The following is a 21,278-nucleotide window of genomic DNA, read 5'->3' on the forward strand; positions in this document are numbered from 1 at the left end:
TCATTGATGAGCTCTAGTAGTTTTTTAGCAGCATCTTTGGTCTAGTGTTTATATTTTGTACCTGGAGTAAGATGGGGTTCTGTTTTCTTCTAGTTACCCATAATGTATTATGCTAGCACCTTTCTCTACCTTTTCATAAATTAAATTCTCATATGTGTTGAAATTTATTACTTGGTTCACTATTCTGTTGTGTTAATAGTTTTATCTACTTTTAGACTAATAATGTATTTATTTGTTTGAAGTAGCTTTATAGTATATTCTGATATCTGAACCTGAATTCTGCTTCCCCCTTGCTCTTCTTTTTCAAAATATTCTTGGCTATGCATGTGTATATTTTCTTCTATATAAATGTTAAGATGAGTATACAATTTTTAAAGGATAGTTTTAGAACTGAAAGAATATTAAATATATGTATTAAGCCTGGGATAACTGACAAGAATACAGTATAATTTCTACATTTTTTCAGACCTTGTTTGATGTCTTTTGATATAATTTCATAATTCTGTTCGTATATTATATGTCGTATGCCCCTTTTTTGAATTTACCCTTAGGTATTTTCTAGTTTTTGTTACTGTTGTGAATGGAGGCCCCCCTTTTCTTTTTAGGAGCTTATCGATAGAATAGTTTTAAAAGATATTGACTTTTTAATTTTCTCAGTAACCAGCCATATTACCCAATTTTCTGATTAAACCTAGAACTGTTTTACTAGAAACTCTTGGGTTTTCTGTGGCATGCGAGTAAAAAGAGTTCTTTTTCCTTTTCCTTTCCTCCCCTCTTTTTCTTGTGTTCCTACCAGTTATTGTATTTTCATGTCTTACTGTGTTCCCCACACCTGTTAAGGAATGTTCACTAATACTGCTGACAGCAGGCATCCCTATCTAGTTTGTTTTTCATTCATGTAACTGCTAAGGTTTTGGTTGGGTATAGGTTTATAAGGTGTCTTCTTCATAAATCATAGCTTTTATCATTACTTAGGGACACTTAAAAAGATACCATTTAGTCATTTTAACCTTCTAAACCTAATTCCTCTGCCTATCCTTTTATTTTAAGCACTTCTTTATCATTTTGTTTTATTTTAAACAGAATATAACTTGGTCTTTTAATGGAATAATTTCTTTCTTCAATTGTGTAAATAGTTTTTCTTTTAACTTGCTTTGTTTGTTATGTAGTTTAACTTGTGGTTTCTATTTCCTTTTTAAATTTTTGCTGGTTTGATCAAGTTATTTTGCATTTGTTGTTGTTTCTACTTTAAAAATTGCTACACATTTCCATCCCATTAATAATTACCTTTTCTTTTCTGTACTCATCATTAGAAATACTTATATACCATTATCTGAAAATGAGATGCTAGTGATTTCTCCCCACCAACTTGACTTTAATATGATTGGCTCATTTTTATACCTCCTCCAATCCACCCCTCCTCAATAAGGTGAGAATTTGAGAATATTTCACTCTACCCCATACCTAGCTGAGATCTTTAGGATACTTTTACTCCTATTTTTAGTCCCTCTCTCACCTCCTAGATTTTCCTGAGATGGTTTAATACTTTCAGTTCAGCGCTTACTAGATATTGCTTTGCTGTATATTTGTGTCAAGAACTCTGATTTAGAATTTATTACATGCTGCTGGACAGTTAATAATTACTCATTTGGACTAAACTGTATATAAAACTATCATATTTCATAATTCTAAAAAGCAGGGTTGGTTTTTGTTTTTTGTTTGTTTTTGCATTTTAACATCTCTGAAATTAAGGTGTGCCTTATAATTGATGGTTTCCTAGAATTAGATTTACAGTTGTCCTTGGCAGCATTTGTCTTTCTTATGGTTAGTAGGTTCAGCGGAATTGATACAGATACATGAAACTGGATATAGGGAAAGGAAGCAAGTGCAAGTACAAAGTTTTTTCTTACCACTGCTCTCTGCTCTCTCTGATGTCCTCCCCCAGAAGGTCTCTGTTCTAATCTGTTTGTTCTTTGTCAGAATTCTTTCACAGATATTTTCCTATATGAGGTTTGTGGGTGGTACATTTTCTGAGTATCCACCCGTCTCTTTTACCTGCCAGGTGTAGTGTTTGAGCATTACCATTTTTTCCTCAGTAGTCTGTTAGAGCTATTGCTGTAGCTTCCAGTGTTGCAGATGAGAAGTCTGATGCCTCTCTGAATTCTCTCTTCTGTAAGTTCTTGCTCCCTCCAAGCTTGTATATTCTTGTATACAAGCTTCTATAGTTCAGGAATTTACAAGGCTACTCCTAGATCTGTGTCTAGAGTAAAGTGAGCTCTTTAAATCTACAGATTGAGGTCTTTCTTTGGTCCAAGAAATTTTCTTCTCTTGTGTTCTGTTATTGCCTCTCCTCTATCTGTTCATCTTTCTTCTGCTAGAACTGCTGTTTATCACATTAAATCTGTCTTCCAAGTCTCTTATCTTTTCTATCATGATTTCTGTTTTGCCGCTTTGAGCTATTTTTTCCATTTGATCTTCCAGACCACAAATTTGGAGCTTTGCCACAATCCATTCTTTCCTTCAGTTAATATACTATATTGTTTATTTGGAAAGTCTTGTTTTTCAATGCAGGAAGACTTCGCTCTGGTGTGGTTAAATCTCCCTAAGTTCCCGTATTATTTTTCTGACCCCTATTGGTTTCTCTCACTTCAAACAACTATATTTAGCCATGGGTTTGTTCCCTTTGTCCTGACTGATCACTGTCTCTTTGGATGCTCAACCTCCTTACATGTTGTCATATTTTCCTTGTCAGCTCATCAGGGTCTAGTTTTGGTCTTGGCCTCTAATGAAGCCGGGAGACATGCCCCCCCCTCCTCCTCCCAAGGGCCATAAAGGTCTCCATGGGCCAGGCTTTTTCTAGAAGCATTAATTTACAGTCCTTGTTCTAGGCTAGTTCCAAGATGCTAGTCCTTAGGCACTAAGCCCAGCTCCTAGAAACTAAAAAACCACATTTTCCAGTTCCCTCCTCTATACTCTGAGGAACCCAAGCCTTCAGTTTCGTTTAGCTGTCTGCAGGCTCTAGAACTGTATCTGTTGCAGCAGATAAATTGAAAATGGAGTGGGGGTAAAGGGGGATGAGTTCATATCATTGTATTCCCAGGATCTTTGAGCCTGGATTTTTCATTTTTTCATTCCCTTAATGATTGTGGATAGGTGCTTTTGCCTAGACTTACCAACAGTGGGGAGAAAAGCATTAGGCATGGAAGTTGGAAGATCTGTGGGATAAATTATATCATAGTTCTCAGTTCTGTTTATTTCCCTGTAAGATTATCTGTTATATTTCCCTGCCTGTGGTTAAATGATCTGCAGTGCCTCCCTGTCCCATAGTCAGGCTTGGCCTTAGGACTTGTTTTGGTCCGTGAATGTGTGTGGAAATGATAGTGTTCTAGTTCTGAACAGAGCTTTAAGAGGCATAACAAGTTTCTATCAGCCCTGTAGCTTCTGCCTTTTGCCTTGAGAATGGCATGTCTCGTAAGGTCTGTCCTTCTGATTGGGTCTTGGAATGAGAAGACACGTGGAGCAAAAGCCACAGCCTGGGGGCAGCCACAGCCACCCTGTAGCTGACATGTCATGTGAATGGGAAAAACAGTGTATTGTATGCCCCGGAGATTTGAGGGTTGTTTTGATACTGTAGCAAGGCTGACTGATAAAATCTGCTTTAATTTCTTTTTTTATTAGCTAGTATGTTGTTTTTTCCCATCTTAAAAAAAAACTGTATCAGAGTCTAAAGTCTTTTCTCTCTCTCTCATCTCTCTCTTTTTTTTTTTTTTTTTGCCTGCGCTGGGTCTTCGTTGCTGTGCACGGGCTTTCTGTAGTTGTGGCGAGCGGGGGCTACTCTTCATTGCGGTGCGCAGGCTTCTCAGTGCAGTGGCTTCTCTTGTTGCGGAGCACGGGCTCTGGGCACGAGGCATGTGGGATCTTCCTGGACCAGGGATGGAACCCATGTCCGCTGCATTGGCAGGCAGATTCTTAACCCCTGGACCACCAGGGAAGTCCCTCTCCCAATCTCTTAATTGGCTGATAAGCATAAACTAGTGCTGTAATTATGGTCAAACGCTGATTACCTGTGGTAGACTATTGACAAATTATGTAATAGTACTCAACCCATGTAACTGAACTTGAAGAAAAGGTAACCAGTAAAGTGGGGGCAGTGTCTTCTGGCAGTTTATTACACTCATTTATCTAATGCCTTAAACTCTACTGGAAATGATTCTTCTGGAAGCATGGCTTTTCTTCAGTTGTACAAAGTAGATTATTTATAGTTCTCAACACCTGGGCTTTAATGCTGTTTTCTGTTATCATAAATGAATAAGAGATAATTGGAGAAGCATTTATAGAGTGGCTTTCTAAAGTTTCTGTTTCTTGGGATGTATATGTGTGTGTGTGTACCCGCATATTTCTCTCTTATTGACTTCACTAACAAATATAATGAATGGGATCTATTTTTATATTTTTTCCCTTTTGTATTTAATTGATACTCATTTTTCTTTTTTCTTATCATTCAGCTCTCAAAGCACTGTTCTAGCGAATACTTTTAGAGCACTAGTTCATGAGTGGAGAGAGCGTTCATTGGACTGTGAGCCAGAAAACCTGGGTTCTACCCTAATCCTGCCACCAGCCTTTTTCCCTGCCTTCTCTTCTTCCATTCCTTTACCTTTCCTCCATTCACTCATGCAGTAAATAGTTACTGAGCACTGTTGGGCCAGGCAGTGGGAGATAATGAGAAGTAAGCAAGTAAGACACCTGTACCTTCCTGCCCTTATCAAGCCTACTGCCATCTTTTCTTCTGCTCCCCCAGCCCCTCTTCCTTCTGACCATACTGTAACTTTGTCAGCGCCCCACTTGTGATGAGGCTCCTGGTTGTCGTTTTATGTTAATGGGGCTGCTTTCAAATTTGTTTTTACTGCCACTGGATTATTTTGGGGAGGTTGAGGGTGATGCTGGGAGAGGAAAGAAGGTAGGTGGGAGGGAGGGATGGAGGGAGCAAGTGAGCTACCTGCACAGCCTAACCACTATAGAAATTTTTTATTTTTCATGATTCTTTTTAAGTTGTAATTTTGCCTAAATACCCAAAGGATGTACCTATACAAATGTTTTGAATGTTAGGTGAGATGTTTATTGCTCTTGGCTAGTCTTTTAAATCGTATTTATCTAATTTTATTTTTACTTTTTAGAGTTTGGGAAGCCATCAGTTAGAACGTCTTTATTACCAAAAATCAAATTGCTTCAGAAATGAGGAAACCCTGCATAGATAAGCATGTGCCTTAGTTAACAAGGACAGTTGGTGATTCAGTAGTCTACTCTGTACTGTAGAACTTCTTGGGGAATTGGTTACTCATTTTTCTTTGCTTTCTGAGTCACGAGCTAACTGGGCTGCTGGAACGGAAGGAGGGAGTGGTAGGTGGGAGAGACAGCTGAACTCTACTTGCTAAAGCCATTCTCAGCTGCAGAAAAACATCTTAAGCACAACCTGATTATATTTTGTAAGGGATTAAAGTTGCCTGCAAATGCTAACTGAGAACATCTGTTTCCTGACCCTGTGCCAGAGTCCTCACCTCTTGACAGGAATTCTGGTTTTGAAATTCTGAGTCTCAGGCACCTCCTTCAATTACTCTTTGGCTGTTTCCTTAAAAGACTTAAATCAACACTGCCTAACATGTTGGAAGTGACTCTGTGAAGAACTGAAAATGAACTTCTTCCTTTGCTTTGTATACTCAAAAAGAAAATTCAGGTTTCATTAGCAAGAATCGTCCCAATTGCTGAATGATTATCATAAGCATGTGGGGTGATCCATAGTTCATTAAAGAAGCCAGGAAAATAAATGGAAAGGAATCAGTGTATATGTGTATGTGTATGTGTGTATATTTATATAAAGATAGATTTTATTTAACTTTCTTGAATTAAATAGAAAACTTTAAAAAGTATTTCTAATTTTATTTCTTAAGAATCCCAGCTAACAAAAATAGTTTGTTTTTTTTTAAAGATAGGGCACAACTTGTATATACTTGTGACCTTATATTTATATTCTGTAAGTCAGAATATAAATTGGTAGTTCTTGATACCATAATTCTACTGCATAAGTAATTGTTTACAGACCCCTGGAAGCAGGATTAAATCTTAATGCAAGTATTGAACATTTGCTCAGAGTCAGTTAATGTTGAATGATGTGTGAGAATTATTCACTAGATATGTGAAAGCCAATGTGATACTGTGATTTGCATTTTGATTGATTTATTAAATGATACCTAAAGGAAGATAACTTTGTGCTCTGATATTCCTGAATATTAACACTGGGCATTTATAAGGATGATTATGCTGATGAAGGGTTAATGTTGGGCATTAGCCTTCCACGTTGTTATTAGGTATGTTTAGAAATTATATATTTACTATCTGTATGATATATCTAGAATCTCCTACGTATCAGAATGATTGATTAAACAAAAATAGTGTTTTATGAGGGATGAAATTGGACATCAACTATCAAGGGATAGTTAAACGTTATAAAATACTATGCAATGGTCAGAAATGACAGATCTATATTGATCAACATGGAAATATCACTAGACATTATTTAGGGAAAATTTTAAGTTTTGGAACTGTATGTATACTAACGTTTACTTGAAAGAAAAACCCAAAACTAAACCTAAGTATGTTGAGATAAATGAGAAGCTACATCCCAAACTATTAGTGTCACTTAACTTTGGTTAACTGGAGATAGGAAGCCCGCTTTGACCTTTAGTTCTAGGCCTCTGTATATGAATTTTAATAATCGTGCTTTACTTGCACACTTTTTTTTTAACTTAAGAAAAACTTAAATCATACACAAGGTAAACGAACCCCAAAGTGCTCATCACCAAGCTTTGAACAGTTATCAGTGTTCTGTCATTTTTATTCATCTATATCTCTACCCACTCTTCCCTGTGATTACTACTGTATTTTTCATAGTATATTTGTAGATAACATTTGTCTGCGTTGAAATGCACACATCATAGATGTACACTTTTGAAGAATGGATATGCTCATGTAATCCACACCCCTGATACGATATTGAATATTTCCATATCCCTAGAAAGTTTTCTGATATCCCATCCCAGTTACTCTGCCCACTCAGGCTAGTTTTGCCTTTTCCTTGAACTTTCTATAGAGTCTTATAGTATAAATCCTTTTTGTGTCTGGCTTCTTTTACTTGATATGGTGTGTGTGAGAATCATCAGTGTTACAGCATGTATCAGTAGTTCTTTCCACTTTATTCCTAATATTCCATTGTATGAATATACCACAATTTGTATAGCTTTTTTTTCTGTTGATGGACATTAATTAACCATTGTGATTAAGGCAGCTTTGACATTCATGTACAGATCTTATTGTGGACATATATTGTCATTGCTCTTGAATAAGTACCTAGGAGTGGAATTTCTGGATCAAATAAAAACTTAGCAAACCCCTTTAGAAAGTGATTGTTCCATTTTAAGTTCCCATTGTCAAAATCTGAGAGTTGTGGTTGCTCCACACCCTTACGATGATTTGGTTTTGTCAGTCTTTTTTATTTCAGCCAGTTTAGTGGTTGTTTAATGGCACCTCAATGTGTGCTTTTTAAAAAAGTTTTTAAATTGTGGTAAAATAGATATCACATGAAATTTGTTAGTTTAACCACTTTAGGTATACACTGCAGTGTAATTGACAATGTGGTGCAATCATCAGTACAATCTACTCCCCAACTTTTTCACCATTGCAAACAGAAACTCTACTCATAAAGCAATTACTCCCTACTCTCCTCTTTCCTGAGCCCCGTAACTTTTAATCTAGTTTTTGTCTAAGTTTGCCTATTCTAGCTATTTCATGTAAATGGAATCATAGAATATTTGTCCTTTTGTATCTGGCTTTTTCACGTAGCATGATGTTTTCAGGGTTCATCCATATTGTAGCATACATATATCAGAACTTCATTCCTTTTCGTGACTGAATAATATTCCACTGTAGGGACAGACCACATTTTGTTTATCCATTTATTTGTTGATGAACACTTGGGTTATTTGTATTGTCAGTAATGCTGCAGTGAAGATTGGTGTACAGGTATCCGTTTGAGTCCCTGGTTTTGGCCGTATACCTAAGAGTGGAATTGCCAAGTAGTATGTTTAACTTTGGGGGGAAACACCAGATTGTTTTCTCAGTGTGTTTTAATTAACACTTTCCTGATGACTAATGATGTTGAATATCTTTTTTGTGCTTATATTAGTGATTTGTGTAACTTTCTTTGTGAAGTGCTTGTTCAAGTCTTTTGTGCATTTTAAAAATTGGGTTATTTGTTTTTCTTTCTTTTTATGATTGAGTTTTGAAAGTCCTTTATTCTGAATAGAAGTCCTTTTTCAGATATGTGTTTTGTGAATTTTTTAGTCTGTGGCTTGTCTTTTTAGTAACAATATCTTTAAAAAATTTTTTCAATTTAAAAATTGTGATAAAATACACATAATACATACCATTTTAACCATTTTGAAGTGTACAATTCAGTTGTGTTGTGTTTTTACATTGATGTGCAGTTGTTTTCAAAACACTTTTCATTTTGCAAACCTGAAACTCTTAAACTTGTGTAATAATCGTTAAACAACAACTCCCCTTTCCCATCTTAACCCAGCTCCCCTGCCCCCTGGCAGCCACCATTCTACTTTGTGTGCCTATGAATTTGACTATGCTAAATACCTCATATAAGTGGAATCCTTCAATATTTGTCTTTTTCTGACTTTATTTCACTTACCATAATGTCCTCCAGGTTCATCTGTTCTGTAACGTGTCAGAATTACCTTCTTTTTAAGGCTGAATAGTATTTTGTTGTATGTATATTCCATATTTTGTGTATCCTTTCATCCATAAGTGGACACTTGGGTTGCTTCCACCTTTTGGCTGTTCTGAATAATGCTACTATGAAAATAAATGTACAAGTCTCTCTCTGAGACCTTGCTTTCAGTTCTTTAGTGTATATACCCAGAAGTAGAATTGCTGAATCACATGGTAATTCTATTTTTAATATTTTGAGGAACTGCCGTACTGTTTTCCAAGTGGCTACTCCATTTTACATTCTCACCAGTACAGGACGGGGTTCCAGTTTCTCCACATCCTTGTCCATACTTGTTTCCTTCCTCCCTCCCTCCCGCCCTCCCTCCCTCCCTCCCTCCCTCCCTCCCTCCCTTCCTTCCTTTCCTCTTTCCCTCTCTCTTTCTTTCATAGTAGTTTCATAATGAGTGATATCTCATTTTGGTTTTGATTTGCATTTTCCTAATAATTAGTAATGTTGGGCATCTTTTCATATGCATGTTGGCTATTTGTATATCTTTTTTGGAGAAATGTCTATTCAAATCCTTTGCCCATTTGAAAAATAAGATTTTTTGTTACTGTTGAGCTGTACAAGTTGTTTGTGTATTCTGAATATTAACTCTTCATCAGATTGATGATTTGCAAATATTTTCTCCCATTCCATAGGTTACCTTTTCAATCTGTTGATTTTGTCCTTTGATGCAAAGTTTGAAATTTTAATGTAGTCCCATTTGTCTAGTTTTGTTGCCTGTGGATTGGTGTAATATCCAATAGATCATTGCCAAATCTAATATCATGAAGGTTTTCCCCTCTTCTAAGAGTTTTATGGTTTTGGGTCTTACGTTTAGATCTTTGATTCATTTGGAGTTAATTTTTTGTATATAGTGTAATGTAAGGTTCCAACTTGATTCCTTTGCATGTGAATATACATTTTCCTAACACTACTAGTCGAAGAAATTGTCCTTTCCCCATTGAGTGGTGTTTGCACTCTTGTCCAAGATCATTCGAACATATATGCAAGGATTTATTTCTGGGCTCTTCATTCTGTTCCATTGTCTGTATGTCTGTGTTGATGCCACTACCACCCTGTTTTGCTTACTATATCTTTGTAGAAGTTTTGATACTCTCAGTGCTCCTGCCTCTGAGATCTAATCTAACTTGAGAATCAAACTGCTCACACTCATCTCCTTCCCTATTTTATTTTGATACTCTTGTGTCCATTTAGTGCTTTCTTTGGAAAGATGCTTTTGGAATTTTAGTATGGTTTATAAACCTGAGGAGTGAGTCACTTTAAATTTTTTCTACTTTTAGTTTACTTTCCTTTATTAGGTATACATTCTGCTCTCTATGTACAGTGCATGTCAATGAATTATACTTGTTAAATTTAAAAATCAATATTTATTATTAGAATGCTTTCCTGGTATGTCAGATGGCAGCAGACCAGATTTGAATGGGTCTCACCTTTTTCTTTTTTTTTTCTTTTTTAAAGAATAGTAGTCACTTTGGGGCAAAATGTTTTCAGGTCTTCAAATTCACTTGTCCTTGGTTACCACTGGGCTTGGATGGAAAAAGGCACAGAGTATTTAACAGGAGAACTGGCTTTGTTGTCTTTGCAACACTAGAATGGAAAACCCGAAATCAAGCACAGAAATTCGGACACTGTCTTGCAACAGAAAGGAGACTCCCCTTTGCGTCACTTGTAGGATCCATTGTGTTCTTTGCAGCTTATGATCAAGTCTTATTTTTTAAAACGTATTGGCATTCTAATTTGATCTGTCCATTGAGCCATAGAATTCTAGAGCTAAATGATACCTTAGAAATCGTATCTTCATATCCCTTCAGTTATATTATATATCACATTATTATTTGTTAAAGGACTATAAGGTTATAGGCATTTATTTTAAGATCATAGGATTATAAGCATTGATTGGCTTCAAGGATAATCTAGTCCAAACACTTGATAATAGGTAAAGCGTGCTCATAATGTAATTTTGTACCTTCTTTATTTCATTAGTAATGCCCAACACTTCCTTTGCCTGTTTACCACTCAGCTTTCACTTTCTCTACTTCACATGGAATCCTCACATGCACTCTCGTATGGAGTTATTGCTATGTTTATTACTAGTGGAATCCACGTTGAATTTTAGCAGGTTTTTTCCCCTCTACATCTGCCTCTTTGATGGTAGCTGAGTCTACTGTTGCTCACTTGTTAGGGCTCTGGGTCTTAACAACCTTATTCAAACAAAACATCTTAAATGGAGGTATTAAAAAGGTCACAACAGTGAGCCATTTTGTAACTTTTGGTGCAATAAAATGGGTATGTTGTGTTTTGGAATATAAGACCTCTGAGTGCAGCTATTCATTTCATTCATCTATAAAACATTTTAGAATAACAGCTTACATCTGTATGGGGTTTAAAATGCCACGTTTTGAAGAAACATCACTGTTGTGAAACTCCAAACCAGACATGGGGCGGGAACTTGCCTTCTGACCGGCCCATGTTCTGTAGAAGCTGGGAGAAGAATTTGTTTTAGCCGTGGAGCCATATTTGCTGGCAGTACTACTGTCACATGAGTGGAACACATTTTCATCATGTCTTCATATTGTAAATGACAAGGCATTCAGTAAGATTTTGACTTGAAGAATGTTTGAAACATTTTTACACATCAGGAGTTTATCTTATGAGGAATATTTCATTACCAGAAGCCAGAAATATTTAATTACCTGAGACGGTCAATTAATCTTGTTTTAGAGTGAAGTTGGGATTTACTTTCGGCTCACTTTTAAAAATAAATACTCGGGCTTCCCTGGTGGCGCAGTGGTTGAGAGTCCACCTGCCGATGCAGGGGACACGGGTTCGTGCCCTGGTCCAGGAAGATCCCACATGCCGCAAAGCGGCTAGGCCCATAAGTCATGGCCGCTGAGCCAGCATGTCCGGAGCCTGTGCTCCGCAACGAGAGAGGCCATGACAGTGAGAGGCCCACATAACGCAAAAAAAAAAAAAAATAAAAAAAAAAATAAAATAAATAAATAAATAAATACTCAGTAGAACAGTTTTGGCCATTTCAAATGTGTGATTTTTAAAATCAGTTCTTTAAATTGAAGGAACAATTTAATGAATAACTTTTAATAGAGGAAAATGGGCAAAATGTCCATCTACAGGATTCAAAATCTGGTATTATTTATTAAGTACCAAAAAAGTGCCAATAACATACAATTCAGTTTTATGGGTTATTTTAATCAAGAAGTGAAGAAGGCTAACATTTCAGTAAGTTACAATAAGTTTTAAGTTACAGGCCTTATCACAGTAAGTTATAAGACCTTTTTTCATCTTACAAGTGTGAAATATAAGCCAAGGACTAGACGGCTTCACAGGTGAATTCTGTCAAACATTTAGAGAAGAGCTAACACCTATCGTTCTCAAACTCTTACAGAATATAGCAGAGGGAGGAACACTCCCAAACTCATTCTATGAGGCCACCATCACCCTGATACCAAAACCAGACAAAGATGTCACAAAAAAAGAAAACTACAGGCCAGTATCAGTGATGAACATACATGCAAAAATCCTCAACAAAATACTAGCAAACAGAATCGAACAGCACATTAAAAGGTATGATTACACCATGATCAAGTAGGATTTATCCCAGGAATGCAAGGATTCTTCAGTATATGCAAATCGATCAATGTGATACACCATATTAACAAACTGAAGTATAAAAACCATATGAGGGCTTCCCTGGTGGCGCAGTGGTTGAGAGTCCGCCTGCCGATGCAGGGGACACGGGTTCGTGCCCCGGTCTGGGAAGATCCCACATGCCGCGGAGCGGCTGGGCCCGTGGGCCATGGCCGCTGAGCCTGCGCGTCCGGAGCCTGTGCGCCGCAACGGGAGAGGCCACGACAGTGAGAGGCCTGCGTACCGCAAAAAAAAAATAAAAAAAAAATAAAAAAAAAACCATATGATAATCTCAATAGATGCAGAAATAGCTTTCAACAAAATTCAGTACTCATTTATGATAAAAACTCTCCAGAAAGTAGGCACAGAGGGAACTGACCTCAACATAATAAAGACCATATATGACAAACCCACAGCCAACATTGTTCTCAATGGTGAAAAACTGAAACCATTTCCACTAAGATCAGGAGTAAGACAAGGTTGCCCACTCTCACCACTATTATTCAACATAGTTTTGGAAGTTTTAGCCACAGCAGTCAGAGAAGAAAAAGAAATAAAAGGGATCCAAATCGGAAAAGAAGAAGTAAAACTGTCACTGTTTGCAGGTGACATGATACTATACATAGAGAATCCTAAAGATGCTACCAGAAAACAACAAGAGCTAATCAATGACTTTGGTAAAGTAGGAGGATACAAAATTAATGCACAGAAATCTCTTGCATTCCTATACACGAACGATGAAAAATCAGAAAGAGAAATTAAGGAAACATTCCCATTTACCATTGTAACAAAAAGAATAAAATAACTGGGAATAAACCTACCTAGGAAGACAAAAGACATGTATGCAGAAAACTATAAGACACTGATGAAAGAAATTAAGGATGACACAAACAGATGGAGAAATATACCATGTTCTTGGATTGGAAGAATTAACATTGTGAGAATGACTATACTACTTAAAGCAATCTACAGATTCAATGTCATCCCTATCAAACTACCAATGGCATTTTTCACAGAACTAGAACAAAAAATTGCACAATTTGTATGGAAACATGAAAGACCCCGAATAGCCAAAGCAATCTTGAGAAAGAAAAATGGAGCTGGAGGAATCAGGCTCCCTGACTTCAGACTATACTACAAAGCTACAGTAATCAAGACAGTATGGTACTGGCACAAAAAACAGAAATATAGATCAATAGATAGGATAGAAAGCGCAGAGGGAAACCCGCGCACATATGGTCACCTTATCTTTGATAAAGGAGGCAAGAATATACAATGGAGAAAGGACAGCCTCTTCAGTAAGTGGTGCTGGGAAAACTGGACAGCTACATGTAAAAGAATGAAATTAGAACACTCCCTAACACCATACATAAAAATAAACTCCAAATGGATTAAAGACCTAAATGTAAGGCCAGACACTATAAAACTCTTAGAGGAAAACATAGGCAGAACACTCTATGACATACATCACAGCAAGATCCTTTTGACCCACCTCCTAGGGAAATGGAAATAAACACAAAAATAAACAAATGGGACCTAATGAAACTTCAAAGCTTTTGCACAGCAAAGGAAACCATAAACAAGACCAAAAGACAACCCTCAGAATGGGAGAAAATATTTGCAAACGAAGCAACCGACAAAGGATTAATCTCCAAAATATACAGTCAACTCATGCAACTCAATACCAAAAACACAAACAACCCAATCCAAAAATGGGCAGAAGACCTAAATAGACATTTCTTCAAAGAAGATATACAGATTGCCAGCAAACACATGAAAGGATGCTCAACACCACTAATCAGTAGAGAAATGCAAATCAAAACTACAGTGAGAGGGCTTCCCTGGTGGCGCAGTGGTTGAGGGTTCGCCTTCTGATGCAGGGGATGCGGGTTTGTGCCCCCGTCCGGGAGGATCCCACATGCCGTGGAGTGGCTGGTCCCGTGGGCCATGGCCGCTGGGCCTGCGCGTCCAGAGCCTGTGCTCCACAGCGAGAGAGGCCACAACAGTGAGAGGCCTGCATGCCACAAAAAAAAAAAAAACAAAAAAAAACTACAGTGAGGTATCACCTCACACTGGTCAGAATGGCCATCATCAAAAAATCTACAAACAAAATATGCTGGAAAGGGTGTAGAGAAGAGGGAACCCTCTTGCACTTTTGGTGGAAATGTAAATTGATACAGGCATATGGAAAACAGTATGGAGGTTCCTTAAAAAACTAAAGATAAAACTACCATATGACCACTACCTGGCATATACCCTGAGAAAACCATAATTCAAAAAGAGTCACGCGGGCTCCCCTGGTGGCGCAGTGGTTGAGAGTCCGCCTGCTGATGCAGGGGACACGGGTTCGTGCCCTGGTCTGGGAAGATCCTACATGCCGCGGAGTGGCTGGGCCCGTGAGCCATGGCCGCTGAGCCTGTGCTCCGCAACGGGAGAGGCCACAACAGTGACAGGCCTGCGTACCACAAAAAAAAAAAAAAAAAAAAAAAAGAGTCACACACCACAATGTTCATTGCAGCACTGTTTACAATAGCCAGGACATGGAAGCAACCTAAGTGTCCATCAAGAGATGAATGGATAAAGAAGATGTGGCACATATATACAATGGAATATTACTCAACCATAAAAAGAAATGGAATTGAGTTATTTGCAGTGAGGTAGATGGACCTAGAGTCTGTCATACAGAGTGAAGTAAGTCAGAAAGAGAAAAACAAATACCATATGCTAACACATATATATGGAATCTAAAAAAAAAAAAAAATTTGTTCTGAAGAACCTAGGGGCAGGACAGGAATAAAGACACAGATGTAGAGAATGGACTTAAGGACACGGGGCAGGGGAAGGGTAAGCTGGGACGAAGTGAGAGAGTGGCATTGACATATACACACTACCAAATATAAAATAGATAGCTAGTGGGAAGCAGCCGCATAGCACAGGGAGATCAGCTCGGTGCTTTGTGACCACCTAGACGGGTGGAATAGGGAGGGTGGGAGGGAGATGCAAGAGGGAGGGGATATGGGGATATAAGTATACGTATAGCTGATTCACTTTGTTATACAGCAGAAATTAACACAGCAATGTAAAGCAATTATACTCCAATAAAAATGTTTAAAAAATGTGAAGTATTTACATTCTTGTTAAAATGTGACATATTTACAGTTGGGAGGAGACAGTACAAAGAAGAAAATTAAAGTCATCTCTAATCCCACTAACCGTTAGTCCTCTTTGGTATTTTATTACATCTTACGAATTTTAAAAAATGGCAGTCCAGTGGTTAGGACTCATCACTTCCACTGCAGGGGTCCCAGGTTTGATCCCTGGTTGGGGAACTAATATCCCACAAGCGTGCAGCACAGCCAAAAAAAGAAATGAAAACTACAGTCCGTCTTTTGGGTTTTGATAATTTAATTGAAAATACAGCATTTTAGTGTCAGAATGGACAGTGTCAGATGCTTTCATGTTTTGGTGACAAAAAAGCTCAACTAAGTTTGTCTCCTATTATGGAACTTTGATGTACAGGATGGGGCGCTTGCTTATTTATGAAGATGACAATATTCTGTGAGATTTTAGTTTGTCAACTTAAACTAGTTTATTGACATTGATTTTTCTTTTTTTTTCCCTCTCTCACTGCCATTTCCTGCCTGAATGGAAGTCAGATTTTTCTTTCTGTGACTACTGTCAAGCCCAGGGCCATCATTTCTTCCAGCAGAATAAGACAGATGATGCTAGACTCTTAATTTCTGGTTAAATATAAATATTTTGGAAGTAATTTAGTGCTCTTAATTCATGGGAAGGTAAATACCCATGAATCCCTTCAACATTGTGGTCTCTGACACACACACACACACACACACTCACTTACACTCACATACCCCTATGCATATTGTTTTTGATCAAAGTCCACATTTACTTTTCACTTACAACTGAACTGGATACAGAGCAACTATACTGGGGCCACGACCTGCTTGAGCAGCAGCATCCCTTATGTAGGCCCAGTGGATAGTGTGTGGATATTATTACCTAGGCTAGTGAGTAGGGTCCCCTGGAGTTCAGGTATTTTTACTTTTTTTTTTTTTTTTTTATAAATTTTATTTATTTATTTTGGCTGCGTTGGATCTTCGTTGCTGCCCACGGGCTTTCTGTAGTTGCGGGAGCAGGGGCTCCTCACTGCGGTGGCTTCTCTCATTGTGGAGCACGGGCTCTAGGCACGCCGGCTCAGTAGTTGTGTCTCACGGGCTTAGTTGCTCCGTGGTATGTGGGATCTTCCCGGATCAGGGCTTGAACCCATGTCCCCTGCATTGGCAGGCAGATTCTTAACCACTGCGCCACCAGGGAAGCCCACGTATTTTTACTTTAGGAAATATGGAGGGTGGGGTTCTATTTTAGAATTTTAGAAAGTTTAATTAAAAGCACATAGATTATACTGGGGGTGAATTTATATGCAGGCAAATCCAATAAGATGTCTTTTAGGTAGAGTAGTAGTCAGACAGGGGCCTCTAGTCAGATTGTCTGGGCTTTTTACTTCCTGTGTGCTTTAGGCAAGTTAAACAGCATCTCTGAACCTCCATTTCTTGATCTGTAAAATGGGGATGGGGATACCCATTTTACAGGGTTGTTGTGAGGATCCGGTGAAATAAAAGCTATGAAGTGCTGATGGGCACAGTGCCTGGCATGTGAAAGGTGCTTGGTAACAATTCTAGCTTATTGCTGTACAGCTAATTGTAAATCCGTAGTCTAAGAATGCTGATTGTCTTCACTGCTGGAGATGACTCTTCTCCCTGACCAAGCTTGAGACTAAATCAGGCTGTCAGGCCCAAATGTTTAGAGCCCTCACTCCTCCACATTGAGAAGCCCTTCCTTCCTTCCCACGCCCGTGTTCTGTCCCCAGACCTTGCTTCTCAGCTTCCTCCTGCAAGTGGCTCTGTCTGCTTCCTCTTCTTTCTCTCCTCCCATCCACCTGCCTTGTCCCCTCTGTCCTTCCTCACTCCTCTCCCTCTCCTCTCTCCCTCTCCTTTCCTTCTCTCTCCCCTCCTCCCCTTTTCCGCTCTTCCCTTTCTCCTTTCCTCCCCTTCCCCTCCTTTCCTCCACTACCCCGTTCCTGTGCTCCCCGCTCCCCCACTCTTTCTCCCCCTCCCTGCTTCTCTTTTCAACCCTGACACGTGGCCCGCTGAGCAGCAGACAGCTCAAACTCTTAAGCGGGAAAATGTCACATCTTTAAAGTCTTCATTACCTGTGATGGAAAACACTTATTTTCTCATTTCTGTAAGCAGCCTGACACTCTTCATATTGAGCTGCTCTTTCAGTTTCAAGAGGGCATCATTTTATGTCCCTTGGGCTGAAAAACGTAGTAGATTTTACAGGCAGTTACCGTTTAACTCTGTTTCTAAAAACTATGCATCCTGTACTTATAAATTTAATGGTAGCTTTATTATGTACATAAAGTTAAAATGAAATAATGTTTCTGAATAATAATTATAGGTTCATATAGTCATGCTAAGCAAACTGATCTTTCCTGCCTAATTTGTTTGATTTTTTTTTTCTCTTCAGATTCCTTTCTCATTGGTCCAGTTTCCCCTGTGGGAGTCCTTAAAAGTAAGTTTTCCAATCTTCATATAAAACTTTTCTCTAATTATCTTATGAAACTTTTCTCTAATTATGATCATTAATACCCAGTAGTTTCGGTGTGGAATAGTAGAATATAATATTGAGTAGCGGTTTAAAAACTCAAAACTATTAGGAGTTGGAAATATTTTGTGAGTGGGATTTACATGCCAGTTCAGTGTTTTAAACTTGTTTAGGTGTCTGTGGTCTGGGAAATAAGCAGAGCAGGCATAACTGACATCCTGAGATGTTTAGGAAAAACTTTGCTTTCCTCTGTATTGTAACTCTTTTTTCCATCCACTTGAATTTTATTTCACTTCGGTGTGTGTGTGTGTGTGTGTGTGTGTGTGTGTGTGTGTGTGTGTGTGTGTGTGTGTGTGTGTAGAGGTTAAGGAATAACAGTGAGGGTAAATGGAAAAGGAAGGAAAGCAAGGCTCTGAATATTTGTAGGCCTAGAAGGCCAAGACCTTCCCGCCCACATCTAATGGTGGGTGGGAGTGGGGAGGGGCTTGGTTTCTGAAGGCCCCTTCTGTCTTTCCTGCTCACCAGGCCTAGGAACCCTCAGTGAGAAGGAGCAGAGTGTGGGGAGTTGTGAGTCAGCCTTGGACTCATATGTTTAAAAACAAACAATTAAATGAAAATTTGAAAGCCTTTGTTCAAAACATGCAGACATTGTATTTGTTTTTCATCTCCTGTTGCAATGATTTCAAAAATTGCGGCTCACGGTATGAATTATGTGGTGTTTGTCAGCATTTTAAAGACAAAAACAAAAGGGAAAATAATAGCATCTTATGAGGTAAGGTTAAGTCTTGCTTTGTCAAACTTCAGTGTTGCGTGTACATATATACATGCGTCTGTGTACTGGGTCGCAATGTGAAATGTATTTCTCACTGTGGATAGTGATCAAAAGAATCTGAAAACCCTTGTTCAAATGAAAATGGTTTATAAATGACCAAACTGTAAAATGGCAAAGTACCTAGGTAGGCATTTGATAATACAGAAAATAAAGGAATTACTCTCATAATTGTATAGCGTTAGTCATCATGGAGTGCTCAAAGAAAATGTCTTTGGAAGAATAACAGTTACTTGGACTCTGAAAAATATTCTGTTGAAGTTACATACTAAGGATAATAAAATGAGACAAAACATTATTCATAAAAATAAACTCAGCAATATTAAGTATTGAGAAATACTTCTTATAAATGATCTGATTTTAAGGAGTAGTACAGTTCATTTAATGCAGATTTTGGGATCTTTCATGGTTGTTTTGTTTTTGTCTTTACTGTTTTCCGTGTGGCACACGGTGAAAATGGATTTCTCTGGCAGTGTTTCCGGGTGTGATGTAACAGCTATCCAATGAGAAGGTCACATTCCATAAGCATAACACCTCTCTATTTTTGTGTATGACAAAAGACAATGGAGCAACAGCTGTCCAGCAAACAAGACTCACTTTATTAGTGTCTCAATAAGCAGCATTCACGTGGCTTCTGCACTGTATCTAAGATACTTAGGCCCAGTTTCTGCACAGGAATGTTTTGAGGCCCAAAGAGGGAAAAAGCATGGGATTTGTTTCTTTGCAGTATTCAGGACATTTGCAGTATGCTAGCTAGTTAAGAAATGTCTAGGCTTCCTTGGTGGCGCAGTGGTTAAGAATCCGCCTGCCAATGCAGGGGACACGGGTTCGAGCCCTGGTCCAGGAAGATCCCACATGCCGCGGAGCAACTAAGCCCGTGCGCCACAACTACTGAGCCTGCGCTCTAGAGCCCGTGAGCCACAACTACTGAGCCCACATGCCTAGAGCCCGTGCTCCGCAACAAGAGAAGCCACTACAACGAGAAGCCCTCGCACCACAACGAAGAGTAGCCCCCGCTCGCCGCAACTAGAGAAAGCCCGCGCACAGCAACAAAGACCCAGTGCAGCCATAAATAAATGAATGAATGTATGTATGTCTAGAATTTTTCAGAGGGATCATAGATAACAATGTTGAGCTTTAATACTTTTCTTTGAGCCAATGTTAAGATGCCATAGTTTTTTTTTTTTTTTTTTGTCGGATTTATTGAGGAATAATCTTCATACAGGAAAACTCCTTTTAAGTGTACATTTTTACAGGTTTTGACAAATATGACTACCACCCTAAACAAAATGTAATATCATCACCCTTTTCCAGAATATCATATAAATAGAGTCACACACTGTGTAGTATTTTGTTCCTGGCTTCTTTCATTTAATATGAAAGAGGAGATTCATTCCTGTTTTATCCCGTACCAGTAGTTTGCTCCTTAGTGGTGCTGAGTAGCATTTCATTATGTACACGTACTATAATTTGTTTAGCCAGTTACTAGTTGATACACGTTCGAGTTGTTGATGATTATGGATGAAGCTGCTACAAATATTTGTACGTGGGTATTTGTATGGAAATATGGTTTTGTTTCTCTTGGGTAAGTACCTAGGAATGGGATTGCTGGGTCATAGGGAAAATATAAGTTTAATTTATAAGAAACTGTCACAGTGTTTTCCAAGGTGGCTGTCCCATTTTCCAGCAATGTGTGAGAGTTCCAGTTGCTCTGCATCCATGTCATTGTTTGTTATTATTAGATTAAATAAAACTTTACCCATTCTGATAGTTGTGTACTGGTATCTCATTGTGGTTTTAATTTGCAGTTCTCTCAGGGCTAAGTAATATTGAGCATCTTTTCATATAATAGTGTGTTGTTTTTTTTTAAACATCCAAATGTGAAACTACAGTGCTTTGTAAAAGCAGACAATATTTGGCATGTCTTTTATTTTTGTATTTATGAGTTTATCCATTTACATTTGCTTCTGCAACCATAGGGACACTGTATTATATGGAAGGGTTTCTCTATTATGTTTATGTGGAAATACTGCTAAGAAAAAATTTTCTCAGCAAGGACTTCGGCAGATTGTGTGCACATTGTGCTATAAGGAGTGGGAATCTGGAGGTAGGGGGTGGCCACTATCATCTTAAACTTATTCTGCCTAAAATCGATGGTATCGCCTTCTAAAATCACTTCCTCCTGCTGTCTCCCTGATTTCTGTTAATCATACTACTATTCTCCTGACCCCTTTGGTCTCAAATCCCAGGTTAAATCTGATCCTCTTTTTCTCTATCACTCACCAAGTTGTGTTCACTCTGACTTTTTGAAACCTGTGGCCTCCTTTTTTTTTTTTTTTA

At 38.3% G+C, this 21,278-nt stretch overlaps 1 protein-coding gene across 5 annotated transcripts in view; it reads left to right on the forward strand.

The window, feature by feature from the left end:
- The window catches only part of SLC25A26 (solute carrier family 25 member 26), a 142,962-nt gene that overhangs the window by 92,398 nt on the left and 29,286 nt on the right, over positions 1 to 21,278 (forward strand). For 3 of the 5 annotated variants that reach the window (XM_067755129.1, XM_067755127.1, XM_067755124.1), the window contains one exon: positions 18,032 to 18,076. The exons of the other annotated variants lie outside the window; for them this stretch is intronic. In XM_067755129.1, coding sequence (XP_067611230.1) covers positions 18,032 to 18,076 — 45 coding nt within the window. The remainder of the gene's footprint in view (positions 1 to 18,031; positions 18,077 to 21,278) is intronic. 5 annotated transcript variants of the gene reach the window in all.

Source organism: Pseudorca crassidens, chromosome 10 (assembly GCF_039906515.1).
Source record: "Pseudorca crassidens isolate mPseCra1 chromosome 10, mPseCra1.hap1, whole genome shotgun sequence".
Classification (NCBI taxonomy): Eukaryota; Metazoa; Chordata; class Mammalia; order Artiodactyla; family Delphinidae; genus Pseudorca; species Pseudorca crassidens.